At 42.6% G+C, this 20,110-nt stretch overlaps 1 protein-coding gene across 2 annotated transcripts; it reads left to right on the plus strand.

The window, feature by feature from the left end:
* rab5c (RAB5C, member RAS oncogene family) lies at positions 1-15,486 on the plus strand. Of its 2 annotated transcripts, none has more exons than XM_048991978.1 (6): positions 1-166; positions 9,149-9,459; positions 13,202-13,353; positions 13,519-13,641; positions 13,938-14,031; positions 14,294-15,486. In XM_048991978.1, the coding sequence occupies exons 2-6, from the start codon at positions 9,294-9,296 to the stop codon at positions 14,410-14,412; spliced, it is 654 nt and encodes a 217-aa protein (XP_048847935.1). In that variant the 5' UTR covers positions 1-166; positions 9,149-9,293; the 3' UTR covers positions 14,413-15,486. The 2 variants fall into 2 exon arrangements, with proteins under 2 accessions (XP_048847935.1, XP_048847937.1); XM_048991980.1 differs by lacking the exon at positions 1-166 and adding an exon at positions 4,215-4,356.
* Positions 15,487-20,110: the final 4,624 nt, after the last annotated feature.

Genomic DNA, 20,110 nt, shown 5'->3' on the forward strand with positions numbered 1-20,110 from the left:
CGGACGCTTTTCTACAAGGCGGAAGTGAAGGCCGGAGCCTGGGATGAGGAGCTGCGAAAGTGAAACGGCTTGGAAGAAAAATACAAAATAGTGTAATTTAGAGGAAGCTGTTTAGGTAAAACACGCACGGGACATACGTTTGTGTTTTACATTGTATTTCTTTACGGTAAGCAACAATGTGGTTAATAATTGAATATTTCTTCTTAATGTGTGTTTTGCCGGGGTGATATTGTGGCACTGCTGAGTAAGTATCAGTAGATATGCAGTGTCTTTCTAGGAGCCTGTGTAATCGTAGGCTGCTATGTTTCTGTCTCAATTTCAGCGTTTCAGCTTCGATCGTTTCATGTCTTCCGCAGTTCTGTTCATTATAATATGAGATATTTCATTTGAAAGGGAGTTTTAGTCGCCTTATTGACATGTCTTCTACGGCACCTCCCCCTCAAATACCCACAGTCATCTTATTAATTTTTTTTATTTACATTTTTTATGCGTGTAGTTAGATTGATAGTTCTCAGATTGTTCCATTGTTTCTCTCTAAATTTTATTAAATAATATAGAATATTTGTGTTGTGCGGTCAGTCGTGACTTATTCTGACAAATTACTTTGGTGTGATTCAGATAGCTATGGATTTTTATTGCGTATTTATCTGATAGCTTGAGTATTATATACGCATCGTTAACTAGCTAGGTTAATAACGTGGGTCTGGTTTATGACTTTCCTTGCCTAGCTATTTTACCTAACAACAAGCGTCTTCAAGACAGCGATTCTGTCTGAAGCTATCAGTCAGTATCTTAAAGGCACAGCACACTGGAGGACAGTAATCGTAATCGATAACTTTTGATTATATGAGGAAGTTTCTGACCTTTTAAGACGTCACCACGTCTTTCGCTTCATTACTTCCTCGTGTTTTTTTCTCGAATAATGCTTTTAATTAATTACTACTGCAAATTGAGGAAGCATTTCAGTTGTTAGCTCTAGCAGGGTGGGTGTGAAAACCTTAGTATGTTAAGTGGTGACTAATCGTATTCTCCATATGCTCATATGTCTATATCTACAGACCGACCGTTAGAAACGAAGGGAAGTTCCGTGTCAGAAACTGAATTTCTCGCTCTATAGCTATTTTACTTTTATGTTAATATGTTTGTCCATAATTTAATGCGAACGAATTAGTTTGCCAAAGTAAAGGAGGGGGGCGTATAACGTTTTGTTAAATAATCTTTGGAAAATCCACGCTGCTCTTTCAATGAACCGAGAGCAGTAGAAATAAATGGAGTTTAATGCCTGGTTGTCTGTAGTGCTGTGTGACTCGTCTGCCGGTTTATGGTGCGGCAGAAATGGACCCGCATTACCAAGAGAACTTGACCATGTCAGTCGGATTGTGCTTCCAGTCTGGGTTGTGTCATTAAGAGCTCTAGGGGAGGGTCGATAACATGCTTTGGGTGCTTGGTCCTATGAATAAAGTGGCATCTGGGGTAAGTCGAGAAGAGTGGGGAAAATCTCCTTTATTACGTTAAGTTTTTGGGTTTGTTGACTTCAGTGTGATAAGTTTTGTGTAACCTCGCTAATTGCCACTGCACAAATTGCTGCATTCAGATTCCTAGAATTACTTGAAACCTTAAGAGATCCTGCTGAGTCGGAGGTCGTGTGCATGGTTCAAGATATGATTTACCCATATTTCTCCTAACCCCTACAAAATATTTCCCCTACATTAAGCCTTCAAGAGAGGAATTATTTGTGTACGGGGGTGCATTGTCCTCCTAACTGAAACACTGATGAGACACCAGGAACTGTGTTCCGCTCAGCAGTATGTTCGTCGTTTTGATTTACAGATCTAAGGGACTTTGTTTAAAGCTTGTGGCCTTTATGATATTTTTGACCCGTGTAAGTTGAAGGGGTGGGGGTGAGATTGAGGACGGGGAGAACATTACTGCTGTGGTGAGAATCGTGTATTGTGAGCCCCTGCTTTTTTTAATAATAAAAAAATTACAGATTTTTAGTCAAGTTGCACAGAAAAATGGAGGGAATTAATGGTGCTCTCCTATTGGTCAGACTGACTTGGCTTTATTCATAAAGATTGGTTTTATATCTTATGCTGCTTTGTGGTGGTGAAGGCAGCTCACTCTCCACTGAGGATTATTGTGTATGTGAATGGATATGAATCAGCACTTCTTTTAACTGCCATTTGGCTACATTTTCATTTTGCCCTTTGTACAGACATCTAATCAGGCATTACTTAAAGCTATATGCATTATTGAAGACTGATTACATCTGTGAAAACTGCCTGATGACCGCATTCTTGACCGATGTGTCCCAACACAGGAAGTGAGAGCCAGTTGTATCTGCTGTTTGGCTAGTTTGTCTGCTCTGATCAGTGTGTGGTGTCTTCATTTTCCTGTCACGTGGTATGTGGTGGTCTTGGGGACTCGTTTGCTATTAATGTTTAGTCAGCTTGTTGGTGCGACATTAAACATTATGATGATGGTTATTCTCCCCTCCTGCTGCTGTTGAGAAGCAGGCTGCTTATACCCCAGACTAGACAGTTGTGATAATTCTTCACTCTTTTTCTCTGAAATATTCATTTCTTAGTTTCATGTCCTCCTTCAGGTGACACAGTAAACCTGGCCCAACGCAGCCGTGTGCAAGGGGATCTGTAACGTTATATTTACGGAATTCACGTTCAACGTGCACAAGAAGGTTTTTTTTTTTTTTCTTTTGACGTCAGCTTGAGAAATTATAATTACATTATGTGTGAATGTTTTTGCTCTTTTTTTTAATTTGAAACAATTTTTTTTGTTAAGTATTTGACAGGTTAAGTTTCTAACTTAACAGGTAACAAAAAAATGTGACTCGCGATTGCAAGGCAAATGATATTTTTGAACAGGAACCCACAAGAACTGCTCATTGTTGGACATTTTGTCGTTTCTTGTTCATTCTTACTGAGAACTTTAATGATGCAGTTACATGTTAACGGAAACCCGAGGTGCCCATTTTATGGATTGTGGTTTTGTGAGTATTAGTTCATAATCTTGAGCTGTTCCTCTGGAAACAGCAAGACTACAGTACTGACTTTTGTGGAAGTGAAATTTTAAAATGTCTAGTTTCATATAGCTGGCACCAGACACTGTCAGAAGTACTGAGATTCTTAACAGGTAGAAGATAATTGATACATGGCATTAAAGATACTGCTACCAGTATTATGAATGACTCGCTGGGTCCTCAGTCAAAGCAGGGGTGAGAATGACACCTTGCGCATGATCACTTAAAGTCAAGCCGGTAGCTGATGGGTTTCTTCTTTGAAAGAAGTTCATAAAGACTTTTTTTTCGGTCAGTTGGAGATTAAATGACATTCAAGAGGACCCCCCCTCCCCCCCTGCACGTCTTATTGGGTGATGCTGTATTACCAGCATCAGAGAGACCATTATATATAGCAGTTGCATCCAGCAGTTTTGCCCTGGTTTCCCTCAGCAGAATAGTAGGATTCGCCATTTGAGTGAATGTCGTAGTCTGCAGTACACGGAATACCAGGACTGAGATTTGGTCCGATTCCAAAAGGAGTCCAGCAGATCCACTTATCCCATTGTGTAGATTATATCGAGACACCTTTTCCGGCACCTTTCCTCATAGAAATGCCGGGGCAGACACCTTTTGGAGTAAGCTGGAATGTGCTGACTGGAAAACAAGGCGTTTCAGGGTTAAGTGATAAGCAGCTTCACGACAACGTTCAACTGAACCAGCGAGTCTTCTGCCTCTCCCTTCCAGTCTTGGCTGTTATTACCACACCCTTCAAATGTCTACTTGTCACAACTCGCTCTATTGCGGCTCAATAATACTTCGATCGTGTGAGGTTACAATTCATCCCAGCTTGTCACCAACTCCACCCCCGATATCGTGCTTCTCGTTAGACTAAGCAAGAGGAGCTTGTCTTGGTCAAACAGTATTTCAGTTCAACGTAAAATACAGGCTCTTAAATATTCTAATGTTCATTTTCATGTTTTCACAAAGTGTGGCATTGACTTTCTTGAGTGACCAGTAAAAGCTGATCGTTTTCCCCGGTAAATGAATACGTGCCATTGTGCGATAGCCTTCAGAACCATCAAGGATCACGTGCTACCGGAAGAGGCTCTTGGTAGTGAACTGGCCTTCAGAGAATAGTGTCTTGTTATTGGTGTCCACAGAACACACTGGGCTTAAAAAAAAAAAAAGAAGACATCAGCTGTTCCTGTTCCTTTCTGCTGTGATCGTGTTCCGACTGGTGAAAGAGGAAGAGCTCCATGTAGATTGTGGCAGACTATCGACCTACTTCTGGACCTCCAGGGCTTGACAGAAATGAACCTGAGAAACTCTGAAAGATAATGGTAATTTTCAGTGTAATGCAGTGATGGTATATGTCGCTTTCGGGGGTCTTGAATCCTTTACTCCTTTTCTGACCTAGACCAGGCAGTGTTTAATGTAATGGGTCTTTAGGATCAGCTCGCTTCGCTCTTCTTTTATTATAGTATAGCAAATTAAAGATGCTGTTCTTTTCAAGCAGATGACGCTTTAAAACACATTTTTTTTTGGGTTGTGACTCTAAAGTGGGTTGCGGGATCATTTTTATTGGGTTGCGGAGTATGCTGTTTACATTATTAAGAATTTTTTTGTGTGTCAGACTTTTTTTTTTTTTTTTTAACAGTGCACGACATTGCACTGCCTTCTAAAATAAAATTAATTAGGTTAAAGGTTTCAAGAAATTTGGGTCGTGACCGATGAAGAATGCGGGTCCTACATCAGCCGTAAACCACTGCTTTAAAGAGAACTGTTTGGTACGACGTTTCGCCATCATTCCAGCGAATTCCATTCATAAAACGGCAGTTCTAAGAAATACTCAAGTGAGTAATTAACAACAAACGTTTTCATTACCAGTTTGGGATTCTTACCTGATTAGCAGTAATATTGGTATAAATATAGTGTAAATTAGATGCTTTATTGTCATTGTAAGTGCAATGAGATTTAGTTTGGAACAAGCCAGCAGACGCACAGTATATTTACAGTTAAGTAGATTCTGAGGCACAAATAGAATGTACAGTATGTACAGACACTATATATGTACGATATATGCAGACGCACACAGTAAGGTGCTGGTAAGTAAGTTCAAAGGTACCGTTTTCAAGCGGACTAAATGCACATAAATGTTCATTATGTCTGACAGTGTAATCCAGGCCTGTTTGACATTACACCTTGGGGTCTAACTGACTATCCAGTTTTAGTGCAGGCTGCTTAATTTCACAAGATTCCGGAATGAGGAGTTAGTTCTCAGCGCCCTCCTGCAGGAAGAGTGGCCCTTGTATTAATCATAATGTTATTGGTATCTGAAGTCTGTGCCTTACTGTTGGACTTCAAGGCTATTGTGTGAAGGGTACCCCAGCCTCTTAGAGGCCTGCTAGATGACTGGTGGTCAAACTGTCCTTCTAGATTAGCTTGGTCTGATTAGTGCTCTGTGCCGAGGAGATCTGGCAGCTGGACTGTTATATGTGGGCGGGTTTAAATTGGCAACATTATGTCCCACTTGCTGAACTTTTAAGGCATGAGTGAATTTCTCACCCTCACAAGTTGCATCACTCTTCACCAGGTTAGTAGCAGCATTTGCATGCATATAAAACCGTAAGCAGAATTCAGAATTGTAAGCCGCCAATTCTGTGTTTTAAAACCAGAGGCTGCGGGGGGTTCTTCCAAAAGAACCACGATTGAAACGCTCTTCATCCCTGAAGGTCTTTGGTCAGGGTGAGTTGAGCTTCTTTGAAACAGTGGGGATGTCCAGACATCTCAAGAAAAGCTTGTGGGTAATGCTGTCTCCTCAGTCTGCGCTTTTTATTATGCTAGAGCGGGCCTCAGTTTCGGTTCCTTCTGAATGATTAACGGCTCGCTAAATGGAAAGCGGTACCTGCATTGTTGCTGCAAGCGGTCAGGCCCGCGGTCACTGTTTCAGTGTCGCTGTGCCAGGACTCCTAGCCCCGGCGCGTGATCGTGTGCATGCGTGTGCGTGTTTGTGCACGCATGTGTTCTTTTGAATTTTAAGTGGTGGTATCTTAGGTCAGTGCTGGGTCCCACTTGACACGGACGTGTCTGTGTTTGAGACACGAAATCAAAATGGTGAAAAGATCATATTAATACTAAGCCCTTGTGTGTCTCTGTACGTAATCTTGCAATTTTCTCAGTTCCTCTTTGTTTTCCTTTGCCCCTCTGCATTTTACTCAGCCTGTGCTGCGGCGTGTCACAGGACTACAATGCGGCAAAGTTATCATTCTCCACAAGGTGTATAGCGAGCATTCCGGCGACCCTTTGGACGTTTGCGGCCGCGCACCTGTGGGTGTCGTGTGTCGGAGCTCATTGCTGCAGGGTGTTAGGTAACGTCCAGCTGAAGAGTTGTCGCAAATAAACGACAACAGACGCTAAGCGCATGACATGCGTCGTCTTCAGCATCCCGCCGTTTTCCACCGGAGCGGTCGCCTCAAGGGCCCAGGTTGTAGCAAAGTGTGGAGCCCCAAGTGATGGAGCTTACATCGCATCTACAACAGGAGTAAGAGAGTAAACGACTATTAAGTGCTGCAGACAGACAGGAAGGCCTGTGGGTAGCTTGCTCACCAACAAAAATAGAAGATCTGTCGGCGAGGGAGAAGACGAGAGTGTGAGGTGATCTGACCCTGCATGACAGTGGCTTTGAAGCAGTTGTTTATTTTTCCAGCTTTTCTTCTGATGTCTGAGGTTTGCTCCAAGTCGCTCTAAACGAGTGCTTTTAAATTGTATATGATGTGCAATTTTGGCCCACTTGGTACCAATGGTTGTTTTCACTGAGCTAATTCATGTTAAGCACAGAGTTCAAGGACACTTAAGCTGGGTGCCGAGCTAGTGATCATGTCAGTGTTCTTAACTTTTTTTTTTTTTTCCCATTCTGATGGGAGGTCAGGGTTTCCGGGATTCTTAAATTTTAAATGTTTTTAAAGGCTGTAAAAGGTCTGCAACTTCTGAGATGTGGCCTGCAGACTGCATAGAGAAACCATACTTATACAACCAGAATATAATATAGCCGTATGAATAATATAGGACCCGAGTAGCGGTTTCATTTGCATATCCCAGCATGCTTTGCAAGCCGTATGCATATCCCTGCATGTAATTATCATAAGTATTTCTTGTGTTCCTGATTGTCGTATGTGCCCTTGTTCCATCATATGTGAACCTGGTCTGATCCCCGATCTGATTCTCATTGTGTATATTACCCACCGTGTATGTGCCTTACTGTCCGGCGTCCAGCCTCCCTGCAGTCCCCACTTGTGCCTTTTCTCAGTGTGGTTGTTGCTTGCTGTGTGGTCCTTTTAAGGGCTACATTAATGAGCAGCCCGCCTCTCTTCTCTGCCACTGTGATGCCTCGGTCTGCCCAGCGCTATAATATGCATAGATTATTCAGTTTTGTGGATTGACATTCCTCTCGTTTCTTGCATTCTTACTGTCGTTCCGCCCTGGTCCTCCAGCTCTCCCCGCTCAATGGTGGGAATCTGGCCAGCAAAATTCTGGTTCCCTCCCCGGCCGTTACCTTCAGAAGGCGCGGCCGATACGCTTAAAGCTCGCACCTCCCCGAAAGGCCACTTCATTTTGCATATCTTCCCAGTTGCATCTCCATCAAAAAAATACCAAAAAACAAACACCTCCCTTATGTGTTTAGCTCTCAGCCGAAGGGCATAAGTCTACGTTCTGGGTGGTACAGCCTGCGGGTGGAGGGCGTGGAACCGGCGCCCCCGGGGAAGAGCTGTTATTCCCCCAAAATTTTTTCCCATTTAAAATTTATCTTCACAGATTCTTCCATGAATTTTTCAAACTGCATTTCAAAAGTGGGACTTTTTCTATTGTTGCAGCCACTTTGCTTGGAATTCACAGTCCCGGAAAGGTTTGGTGACTCAGCTTCTCTGTCCTGTTTACACCCCTTTTGGAGGATTTTGCTTCCTTTTTTTCTTTTTTCGTGAATTTTTTTAAACTGGTAATTATGTACGAAAGTAGGATTAGCTTTCCTGAGAGAAGCACGGCCTTGTGCAGCATCTGCTCAGCCCCAAATGTGCCGCTTGTGGTGTGTGCTTTCACTATTAATTATTTTGTGGGTTTTTTTTTCTTTGGGATATTAAGTGATAAATTGTGCACCGATGCTGGAAGTGAGAGAGAGAACCAAATGAATGTGGAGTCTGGTTAGCCAGGCTGGGTTCATTCGTTTCATTGTTTTAGTTAGCAATCGGATCCTGTGATTGGCTCCTGTGCTGTCACAGTGTAGCATCAATGTATGGTCCGTTGTTGAAATTCTTTGCAATTTTAAACACATTAGCTACTTTTTAAAAAGTCTAGGTAGCCTGTTGCTGTTACTTGCATAGCATTGGATTAAGGCTGGGTGATGTCATATGGATATATCAAGCATGTGCAGGAATCCCCAGGGCTTCAGATGACAGGCATTTGGCCAGACCCCAGCTTTTTTGTACTATACAGATGTTTGTTTACATCCGCAATTTAATCGGATTAGTATTATGGTTAAAATATTAATGAGATGCGTTTCGTGACGCTCAAAAGTTAGTAATCCGTACAAATTTGGCGTATCCTTGTGTTTTTTTTTTAAAAAAAAAAACGTGAAATGCTTCGTTTCAGGCTGATCTCTATTTCCCAACGGTCACCAGACAAGGATTCTCTGTGTTTGAGCGGTCGTAGAGCACAGCATCAGAACCGCCTCCTTGAAGGCGGGATCTGGCCCTAGTATGACACGCATTTTTCATGCAAAGTGATGCGCGTGACAGTCTCTTGGCATAATGGCACAAATGCACATAAAATAAGTATTAATCTGCACTGTTATGATAAGAATTCGCCGTGCATTTGAACCTTTTTACAGCTAATACATACTTCATTAGCGGTTTAGAGGTTAAAAGGTGCATTTACGCTGTTATGCCAAGAAATTGCTGCGCGTATCGCCTTGTACGCCAAATGCGTGCTTGTGTATCAGTTACGTGCTGCTTGTTTATTGGGCTATAATGGCAATAGAAATGTAAGCCTTGTGAGGTAGAGCTTGGCAGTAGGAAAGGTGCATGGTTGTACTGGGTGGCCTGGTTCGTTAAGTAATGATGTTTAATGATTGTCTTGCAGTCTTTAAAAAGAAAAGCTTAACTCAACTGGACCTGAGCCGGGCCTGAAAGCTGCCCGAACCGACTCAGCCGAGCCGATCCCAGGCCCAGCCAGTGCGGCCCAGCCTCAGCCCTTCTCTTCCGCGGTACCCTCTGCACAACACCCCATGGCAAGTCGGGGAGGCCCGGCACGGACCAACGGCACGACGGCAGGCAACAAGATCTGCCAGTTCAAGCTGGTGCTGCTGGGGGAGTCGGCGGTGGGCAAGTCCAGCCTGGTGTTGCGCTTCGTCAAGGGCCAGTTTCACGAGTACCAGGAGAGCACCATCGGAGGTGAGGCACAGGGTCACGGACACGTTGTAGCAGCCAGTGAAATAGTAACACCCCAATATCACAATACATTTCTCTGTCGATAATGTAATAAAAGTGGATAATGTAATAACTGGCCAATAATCAACTTTGTCAGTAATGTAATAAGTTATTGTGGTATTGGTTCAGAAAATATATTATCGGCCAGTTATAACATCATTGACTTATTTCGTTAACTTGCAACAATATAATCATTTTTATTACGTTATTGTCTGCTACTCCGTATGCAGCTGCTCTCCTGTTTGTCCATTTCCACTGTGTTGACTTGGTGTCATTGCAGCAAGGTCTACAGTGCTCCTATTGAGCAGATCGGTTCCGTCTCATTAAAAGAATATATGTTTATTCTCTGACAATCCTGATGAATGGGAAGTCACCATGCTTTGAGTTTTTTAGTTAAATCATTGGGAAATAACTTGAAGAATGACTGATATTAGATTCTTTTAGAATGTATGGTGGTCCTGGATTGAAAGAGAGATAAAAATCTTCTCTGGTTTTTGTAGTAGTATAGCTGTAAATGCATAGAGGCGATAGCGTTGTTGCATCATACTCTGATGTCAATGCCATAGGCACCCTAAAGGGAAGTCGTAAAGGCCTGCTTTCCTTTGGGGCGTAGCTAAGCGTCAGCATTCCAGATTTGGCACATTTGTAATAGCACAGTATCAGTGGGAAGCTGTTTTGAGATGTATGCATTTTTATTTGAAATATTTTATTTAAAATATCTTTGGCGATTTAACACAGAATGCTGTTACGCAGTACCTCTCTTGCGGCATATTTCATAAGATCCAGGGTCTGATTTGTAAGATGTGTTACAAAATATACTATGCAGAAATACTAGATTTAAGCACTGGTTTGTTTTATATTCGTGAAGCAGATCTATTTCAGACACAAGTTGATAAAATCATGCTGATTTTTTATTTGTTTTTATTTCACTAACATCCAGGAGACCAGACAAATAGAACTTGTTTAATTTGTTTGGAGTTAATTTATAAACAAGGTGAAATGTATTTTCACCCTCGTTCATTCGGTATTGAATTTCTGTTGTGCATTTTTAAAATGGCTTTCGGCACCTGAATCATTCCAGGCAAATGTGTAATTTCCTATTTTCGGGGAAGGGTAGCCTTCAGTCACGCGCACGGGAAGGAAGCCGGCCGTCACTGAAGTTATCTGCAGCATAAGCAAGCCTGGGAAATGCCAGAGTATTTGTGGGGCGAAGGTGTTCAGGCCCAGAAGACAATGAAATCCCCGCATCCTTTTGTAGCCTCAGGGATCTGGCTTTGGCGTTTTTAACGCTCGCCTTTTTTTTTTTTTTTTTTTTAAATGAGCTAAACTGACACAGGCAGGATGGATGGAAACCACGAAAGCAGAGGAAGCCGAGGAAGTATATCAGTTTTGAACTGGAGGAAGGGAGTCAGCAGTCTTTTGTACCTGTCAGCAAGCAGACTTGCCAAAGGTCAGGGCGCGTTAAGCAAGCTTCAGCTCGAATTGCGAGCATGTTCCGCGCAGTCATATGACCAAATTATTATAATGCTTAGAGTCACAGGATTAGCGGAGACCCTAGTCAGGGCCCTAGTCTGCTCAAAGATTAACCTGTTCCCTGCAAAACATTTTAAAGTTCCGCTGCCTTTTAACATTCCGTTTTAACATTCAGACTCCATCAGCAGGTATAGAAAATAGATGAATAATTATAATAATAATAATAATTGCCGTCAAAATCGCAGTGTAATACAAATATCTTTTCGCGATCTTGTTGGCTAAACCCGACCCAAAGACAAGTGATCAGTAATCCGCTCCAATCCGCTCCAATCCGCTCCGGGCTCACTGCAGTTCTCTTGGATGAGTGGTTATAAAGACGGTTGAGTACCTGGGTTCTTTTTGGGAAGTCAAGTAGATGCACTTTGTGCTGTATAAAGACTAGATGAACATACTTACTGAATTGGTTCCATATTGCAATAGAAGTGAGGTTTTTGCGGTTGGTGCTGGAATAACGAAGCGAGAATGGGAGGATCCTCACACAGATTTTTGGAGTAGATGCGTATGTGAAACTCTGACTCATTTGTTGACCCAACCAGCATCTGATGTAGAATTTTTTTTTTTTTATCATGGACTTGCTTTTTTTATGGTTGATACCACAATTTTGAAAAACTAACCACAGGAGCTAGAGGGGTGAGATTAACACAGATGGTCAAATGAATTGGCTCCACATGTCAGTCTCGACAGGTTCCTCATCCAAGGGTTGCTGGGCAGCACTGGATTAAGAATCAATCACCTTGGCTTTACCCAGAAATACCAATGGCATCAGGCCAGGTCGAAGCTCTCCCCGTCCTGTCGATTTATATTTTTTTTGCCAGCTCAGGATATTCTCATCTCTGATCTTTCAGGGATCATTTATTGATTTCCTTCCACCTTCCAACCACCTGCACAGGTTCTTGGAACCAATTTCAGGAAGCGCAGGGCACGAGGCAGGGGATCCACCTGAATGGGATGCTGGTCCCTCACCGGGCACACGGTTTAGAGACGCCAGTTCACCAAACTGCGTATCTTTGGGCTATAGAAGGGAACGGGAGTGCCCAGAGGAATGCTACACTCCATGGGGTGAACATGTAGATGTCACTTACACACAGGACAGGGGCTGGAATCAAACCCCACCTCTCACAGTGAGACACACCATGCCAGCCCGTTTTCATCTGCCTTCCAGCCACTTATCGTCGCTGTCTAATGAAAAATGCCTATCTTCGAAAATCTCCAGAAATCCATTATTTCAGGAGAATGAAGAAACGCTTTTCTCAGAAATTACTTTAAGAAATAAACCAAAAACCATGTAATGAGACCCTTAGCACCACAAAGGCCATTCAGTGACGACTGTGTAATGTTTTAAACGGACCTGCATGGATTGTTGTTGGCAGGGCAATGTCAAGAGATACAAATTAATCTTGCTTTATGTTTAAAATTGTTTTCCATTTAGCTATCAAAGTTGTTAGAGATATAAATTTATCCATACAAAAGACCATCATGGATACAAATGTTCAATAGCAGAAACATGAATACTTCATTGGTGAATTAGATGTGAAACGGTATCGGTATTCCATCGGTATTCCATCGGCAGTAAAAAGTCACAGTTGTCAAGAAGTGGACACATGCAGTTCTCATCGGACAGCGACAATATCCTGATTTGTTTGTTTGTATGATCAGTTATAAGATTCACATCTACATTGTCCTCAGAAGTAGTTCCTCCCTGCAAGGTGTGTGTTGGCCTGTTAATTTTGCATTTGTAGTTGCATTGAGCGCTGGTGCTGAAGGATAACTTTGCTTTGAGTAACAAAGTCTGTGAGCAGTGATATTAGTTAGTTCCCTTTTCCCTCTCAATATTTATAGCATTCTTCCTCTAAGAACATCTATTTTTGTACTGTGTTTCCTATTTAACTGTACAGATATGTGACAGTCTCTTGTAACTGTGTGTGTGTGTCATGGATAGGGGTCAGTTGGAACGTGAGATGCATGTGAGAATAAGGGCTTCATAGTAGACAACGTGCATGGCCATCGCTCACCATTTCAGCATCGTGATCACGGCACATGGTTTGTGAGCTCACAGGTGTGAGGTAAAAGGTTTTGCCGGGGAAAGTGGCACGCGGACGAAGATTCTGGGGTTGAAGCAGTGACCTATTTGAGCACTTATGGATTTCGTTAATCTTTCCATCTTCCTTTGTAGCCGCCTTCCTCACACAGACGGTTTGCTTGGACGACACGACGGTAAAGTTCGAGATCTGGGACACGGCCGGCCAGGAGCGGTACCACAGCTTGGCACCCATGTACTACAGAGGAGCCCAGGCGGCCATTGTAGTGTATGACATCACCAACACAGTACGTTGGCCGACTTTCCACTTAACTATTCTGAAACGCTATGCTGACAATGGAGAATATCGCGGCGGTCCGTGACGTCCATTTTCAATCCTTCTTGGGCTGTCGAAATAGTGTGTGTGTGGTCATGGCGACTCGGCTGACGAAACGTTGATTTGCTTCGGCCAGGACACGTTTGCACGTGCAAAGAATTGGGTGAAGGAGCTCCAGCGACAAGCCAGCCCCAACATCGTCATCGCACTGGCTGGAAACAAAGCTGACCTGTCCAATAAGAGGGCCGTGGAGTTCCAGGTACAACCCCGGACGATGACAGTACATAAGGATAAATAAAAACCCCAGGCAACTGCTAGATATCCTATTAATGCTTTGCGTTAATCAGGAAAAACTCGTATCAGTTTTTCCAGAACTGATTGATGAAAGTGTGGCTGGTGGATCGATTGACAGGAGAAGGTTCTGAATGGTGGTTGGTTAATTGTAATAATCGCAAGCCCTAGATATTATGCGATGGATCTTTGATGTCTGTGTAGGATGTTTATTGCTGCTGCTGCTGTGAAGCTGGTGTTATGCTAACCTTACTCCCTGCACAGGAAGCACAAGCGTACGCAGATGACAACAGTTTGCTGTTCATGGAGACTTCAGCCAAAACTGCCATGAATGTCAATGAAATTTTCATGGCCATAGGTAGGAGTGTGTGCGTCTGTATTTAGTCCTAAAACCCACATAAAGCCTTGCTAGATGAACACGATATACATTTATTATCCAGAACATAAAATATGTTTGAATTTGTGGAAGGCATCTTGTTTTTGATTCTTGTTTCCTGGTACTCTCGGTAAAGATCTGGCCAGTCTCTTAGATTTAAGAATAGCCCCATCTGCTGGTAAGATCTGGACTGTCGCTGCAAACACGAGCCTCACGCTTCCCTGTCCCACTCGCCTCCCTGCAGCCAAGAAGCTGCCGAAGAACGAGCCCCAAAGCGGGGCAGCGACCGGCCGGGGGAACAGGCCTGTTGTAAATCTCCAGGAGACCACGTCACAAGCCACGGAGGGTTCGTGCTGCAAGTAACAAGCAGCCAAGCAGCCAGCGGGCCACTGATCAGCAGACGAACCAATGACCATCAACCAAAACCATCCAAAGCAAAATCATCTGGAGAAATACAGGAATGATTCTGACCAATCACACACTGAAGCTAGCTTTCCCTGCCCCTGTGTCTCTAAAACTCTTAAGCTGGAGTTGGGGGAGTTGTTGAAAGGCTCTTGTCTGTTTTCACTCACTCTCAGTACTAATTCAGTCATGTCTTATGTCACTTTTTAAATCCTTATCGTTCTTTCAGGTGGTGGGTACAAGTAGCATTTTACATTTTCACCCTGTGTGTCCCATAAATACCATTCCCACCAAAATCGGGGAGTGGGGAGAGGTGCATTCCTCCTTGATCTGGTTATTACATTGTTTTTTTTTTTTTTGTTTATACTGTTGACACAGGATAAACATCGTTATGGCTTCTGTTAATTTATATAAAGGATATCAAAGTATATACAGCGTGTATTGTCATCATTGCGCTTATGTAATTTTTTTTTTTCATGTTTTCATTTGTTTTGAAGCATTAATATGTTTTTGGATCTAAAAAAAGACAAAATTACAAAAGAATGAAAAACATAAACATGGAAACATTTTTTTTCTGACCAAAATCACAATGAGTGTTGAAAAATGTTGAACTTGCATTGTACGTGTTTTTTTTTTTCCGTCTTCCTCAGGCATGTAACCAATCAGTACTTGTATCAATACAGTGCCCTCCAATATAATACACCTTTGTCATCTTTTGTGTTGAATTTTTTTAATGGATATCATGTTCAATGGAAGGTTTACAGTGTTGAGTCCACTAATTGTCAGTCACTTGTCACTTTTCAGAAACGTTTTCCTTTTAATAATTTGGAAGGTATTATCTTTTACCAGTGTTTGCTGTCGCTGGTGATTTTATCGAGGGCAGTAACGAATTGGAGCGATGTCTCTCCGTTACTGGGAGGGGATTTCTGCTTAGCTGGGTGGCGCACAGTGAGATCTGCCTGTATATGAGAAGAGGTGTCCCGTCATATTGGGGTGGGTATCTATTACTTTTATTAATAAATGTTGGGGGCGGTATCAAGCTGTATTTGGTCTGCTTCTTGCTAGTGCTGTGTCATTTAAAATCGAAACAAATGAAGCTGATTTAGTCCCCCTCACCTGCTGTATTCTGTGATCAGAATTAAGTGATCAGTTGTTGACACATCACACAACAACAAAATGTTTCCTCTGCCTTTAACTCACACGTAACAACGTGACATAGCAGGGCTCGGCTAATTCAGCGCCCAGGGAGCAGTGCTTGGGGCGGTACATCTCTCAGTAGTGCCTTGCTGGTCGGGGATTCAAACCTACAATCTTTCTACTACAGGTGTCCTTCCCTAACCATTAAGACACTGCTGCCCACAGAGTGTTACTCGAACGTGAGATTAGGTACAAAAGTGACTGGAACGTGTAAAAGGAGAGACCCTAAGCGGCGAATTGCACATGGAGACTGTATACGCAAAATACCTCTAAGGACTGAAAATTGATCACTTATCTCATGCTGCCACCTAGTGGTAGAAAACCGTAATGAGACCGATAGCAGAACTGATGTCGGGCCATTAGGTCAAATGCAAAAATAATGAATAATGATATTTCGCGTTTACTGACTTTTAATGTCAACTTGTCAGATGTTATTGCGTCTTAAATTTGAAAAAAAGAAAAATATGTGTCTGTTAAAGACAAACGAATGCAAACTACCGTGTTAAGGGTTCTTGCGTAACGCCGACGTTATTAGACCTGTAATTCCGATTATAAGTATAAATGAAGGTGAGCCACACTTTTACACCAACGTACAGTTTCTGCGCTTTTTATTTTAAGCTGCTTCTTTGGGGAAAAAATATGTAATGTAATCTGAAGCAACTCATTTAGCAATCCCAGTTCAGGTCGAGTCAACGGTGAAGTAATAAGAGAAACCTTAACGTTTCTCTGATTCCTAATTCAGAACCCTATACAGAATTGCTATAGTGGTTATTGACTTTATTGAGCTGAGTTATCTATAAAAGCACAGGGCTGTTTAGTTCCTGCTGTTTTTGTTTTTGGCACCAGGCAATCTCCTTAGAAGCCGGGACGTAATTATGTTAACAGTCTCCAAGACGCGTCGCCTGACTGCCGGCACATGAACCTTTTCAGGCGGAAAAGGTCGATGCCGAGCCGGTGCACTTCTACCTTTTCGGCTGGCACCGGCAGGTAAGCGCGTCGTCTGGAGGAAAGTGCAAACGCAAGTGCTCACAGTTTCTGTCCAGAAATGTCACGTTTAATGTGTTTTTCGCGAGATATAAAGTTTTCTTACTCGTTTCACCAAAATTGACATTTTTTTTTTCTTTCAAAAACTTATTAACTTATTATTTTCGAAATTAAAATCTAGATTTCAATCGTATGACGAGAAATATCAAGCAATACCACCCTCGGTTTTCTGATAGAAGTCTACAAAAAACCCACTAACCCTAAATGTGCACTTGAGAGCTCCAAAGTTGATTTTTTAAATTATTATTATTATTATTTTAAATCAGTGTACGTATACCCTACAATTGATATAATATCATAGGTAGCACAGAGGTATGACTTAGATAATAACTTATCCAATTGAAAATATTCAATAAAAAGGGGGTAGGGGTCAAAAATGTGGGATAGCCCACTTTACCTCTCAAGGGCACGTATGTTACACACAGACCCATTAGTAAATAAACCCAGTGTAGTTTCCGTCAGGAATTTGCTACAAAATAAAGATTACCTCTAACCTAACGAACCGAAACATATGTCTACTTTGACTAACCAAAAACATAATTATCGTGGATGGCTCGTACGGGGGTACCCCAAAATTCCCTAGTGTCAGTCCTGGTCTGAGTTAAAGCGGCAAAAGGACTGAGACAGGCACTGCTGTACAGGTGGATTAAACCACAGACAAAGTTTCACAAAGGGGGTGCCAAGCCTTTCAGATGGAGAAAAGCTGTATATTCTGGGTGACGGACATTGATTGGATGAGTCAGGAAATGGACTGGAGCAAAGGCCAGATATTTAAGGGATGTAACAGGTGTGCTTACACTGGATCAAAATGATTGAATAGTAGCTTGTGTTAATTGCATGGAACGTGCATACGTATAAAGACATGCAACAAAGTGCAGGAGCACAAATGCAATATTTATACAAAATGCTGTAACGTTTCTAGCGTACCATCTAGAGCAAGGGTGGGCAATTATTACTAATTAGAGGACTGATTGGCTGAAGAGTTCTCACACCTGGGTTTGAACGCCTGGCTTTAAAGTTTTCCCAGAATCCTCAATACACACCGGCCCTTTGCGGATGAGCTTGGCCACCCCTCGTCTGGAGTATGTTTTAGCACGAGATGATTTGTTGAAGAAGGTAGAGAGATTGATGTTTGCGACAGTGACCACGCTGGAAGGTCAGTGGTGTTGTGCAGAAGGAGCTGGAGTTGCATAGAAATTGTGGTCAGGGTTTGAATTCGGTTATTAGGCAGCCATACAGCCAGAGCTGCTTAAAATCTTCTTCCATTCTAAAATTAATTTAAACAGCCGTGCAATGTTAAAATACACTATATGGATGACAGTATTGGGACACCGGGCTGTTACTGGAACTTTTATGACATCACATTGACTTGGCATGCTGAAGCCTTGGGAGTTCCCTTCACTGGAACTAAGGGCCCAGCCCTTGAAAAACACCCCCAAACCATTATCCCTCCCCCACCATAACTTTACAGTCGGCACAATGCAGTCAGGCAGGTGACGTTCTCCTGGCGTCTGCCAAACCCAGACTCGTGCATCCGACTGCCAGACAGGTCTTGAGTTTCTGCAGAGACATTTCAGGGACTGACTTATCGCGAAGGCGGCATCCTGTGTCAGTACCACGCTTGAAATCACGAAGCTTTTCGGAATGAGCCATTCTTTCCCAAATGTTTGTAAACCTGACTGCATGGCTGGGTGCTTGATTTTATTCACCCGTGGCAAAAGGTCTGAATGAAACACCTGAATTCAATTATTGAGAGGCGCGTCTCAATACTTTTGTCCATATTTGAACTGCCCTAAGGTTCATTTGTAAAACAAAACTCTCTCATGATTTCCCTCTTTCCCTCACTGCTTATATCATTATCGAGTAGCTGTTATGAGTGTCAACACACTATAGAAGTTCTCCTGGTTCAGGCTGATAAGAGGAGCTTGACTGACAAGTGAGGCAGACCTCCAACATCGTACCACAGAGTATTTGGAGGTGGCGAGGAACTCAATTGTAGATCTCCGTCTAAATGTTAAGCCCTGGGCAGAAATGTAGAATACGATCTGTAAATTACCTTCAAAGTTTCAGTTTCTTGTTACAGTTTTTTTTTCTTTCTGGCGTTGCTGTTGGTTTCTTTTTTCAGACGTCATTGTTGAAAGAAGGGGGCCTTCTGAGGGGGTTCTGTGTCTGGTTGTATACGGGAACCATGCAGTGGCATCCGAAGAACACATATGCAATAGTTACACCATGAAAGAATGTGATGTAAAAAAAGATTTAAAAAAAAAAAATTTAATTAACAAGATTTCATCGTTTAAATTACGAATAACCATTTATACAGCTAAACATATCTAAAAAATAAGTTTATAAGGCCCAACAATCCCTTTATTTCCTGGGGAGGTTTTAGAGAGTCCATCTGCCGCCACAACTCTTGGTGAACTTTTATAGGTGCACCAAAGAGGGTGTCCTGACGTCCCGCATTACAGCCCTCTACTCCAGATGGGATGCTGCTGACCGAGAAGCCCTTCAACGCGTAATCAAGACAGCTGATTGCTCTACAGCTGTCAGACATTGAGGGCATGGTTAATGACCACCGCATGCAGAGGGGCCTCAGGATCACCTCAGTGCCAGTACAACCCTGGATGTGGTCCTTCAAATGTGTTGCCATCTCGTAAAAGATTGCAACCCTGCGTATCTGATTCGCCAGATTCTGAAACATCTTCTAACCCAGACCTGTGTCCAGGCTGAACTCCACCTGCCATCGCTAGGCCCCCACCTGCCACTAATAACACCCCCCCCACACACACACACACACACACACACACGCACACACACTTCTTTAATACTAAATGATGCTGGACTGACTGACCCTTTTGCTATTGCTTTTACAATTTCAGTTTTTCCGTAAACTGCAGTGTAATATTTTCACATATAAAGGCCTATATAAGGGTGTAGATTTGGGTAGGGATGGAGGGATATGTCCTACATCATACACCATGTCTTTATATGGTCACTTAGATCAAGTCTGTAATATATTAAAGGGCAATTTAATGATAATATTTTCTTAGTGAATACTTATATGTATATATACACTTGTATACGATCAGCAGTGCAGTAGGTTCGCTCACATCAGCATCACTACGCAAAGCATGCAGGTATTCCGACCAAATAAGTCTTCACTAGCCGGCCGCTTGCGCCATTTGCACTAGCACACTACACCATGGCGAATTATAACAGCCGTTTTGCATTTTTTTTACAACGGAAATAAAACGTAGTCTACATGTTTTTTTCGCAGTCAACACATTTTGCCACGGAAACAGACTGGTCATCGTTTGTCCGTGTACGGACAGTTTGACGATCCGTAGGTGGCGCACGGTGAACATTCTTCTGTTGTCGATAGTCTCAGACCTCCTTAAGCGGGGCCACCGCGTACTTTTCT

Source organism: Brienomyrus brachyistius, chromosome 22 (assembly GCF_023856365.1).
Source record: "Brienomyrus brachyistius isolate T26 chromosome 22, BBRACH_0.4, whole genome shotgun sequence".
Taxonomy (NCBI): Eukaryota; Metazoa; Chordata; class Actinopteri; order Osteoglossiformes; family Mormyridae; genus Brienomyrus; species Brienomyrus brachyistius.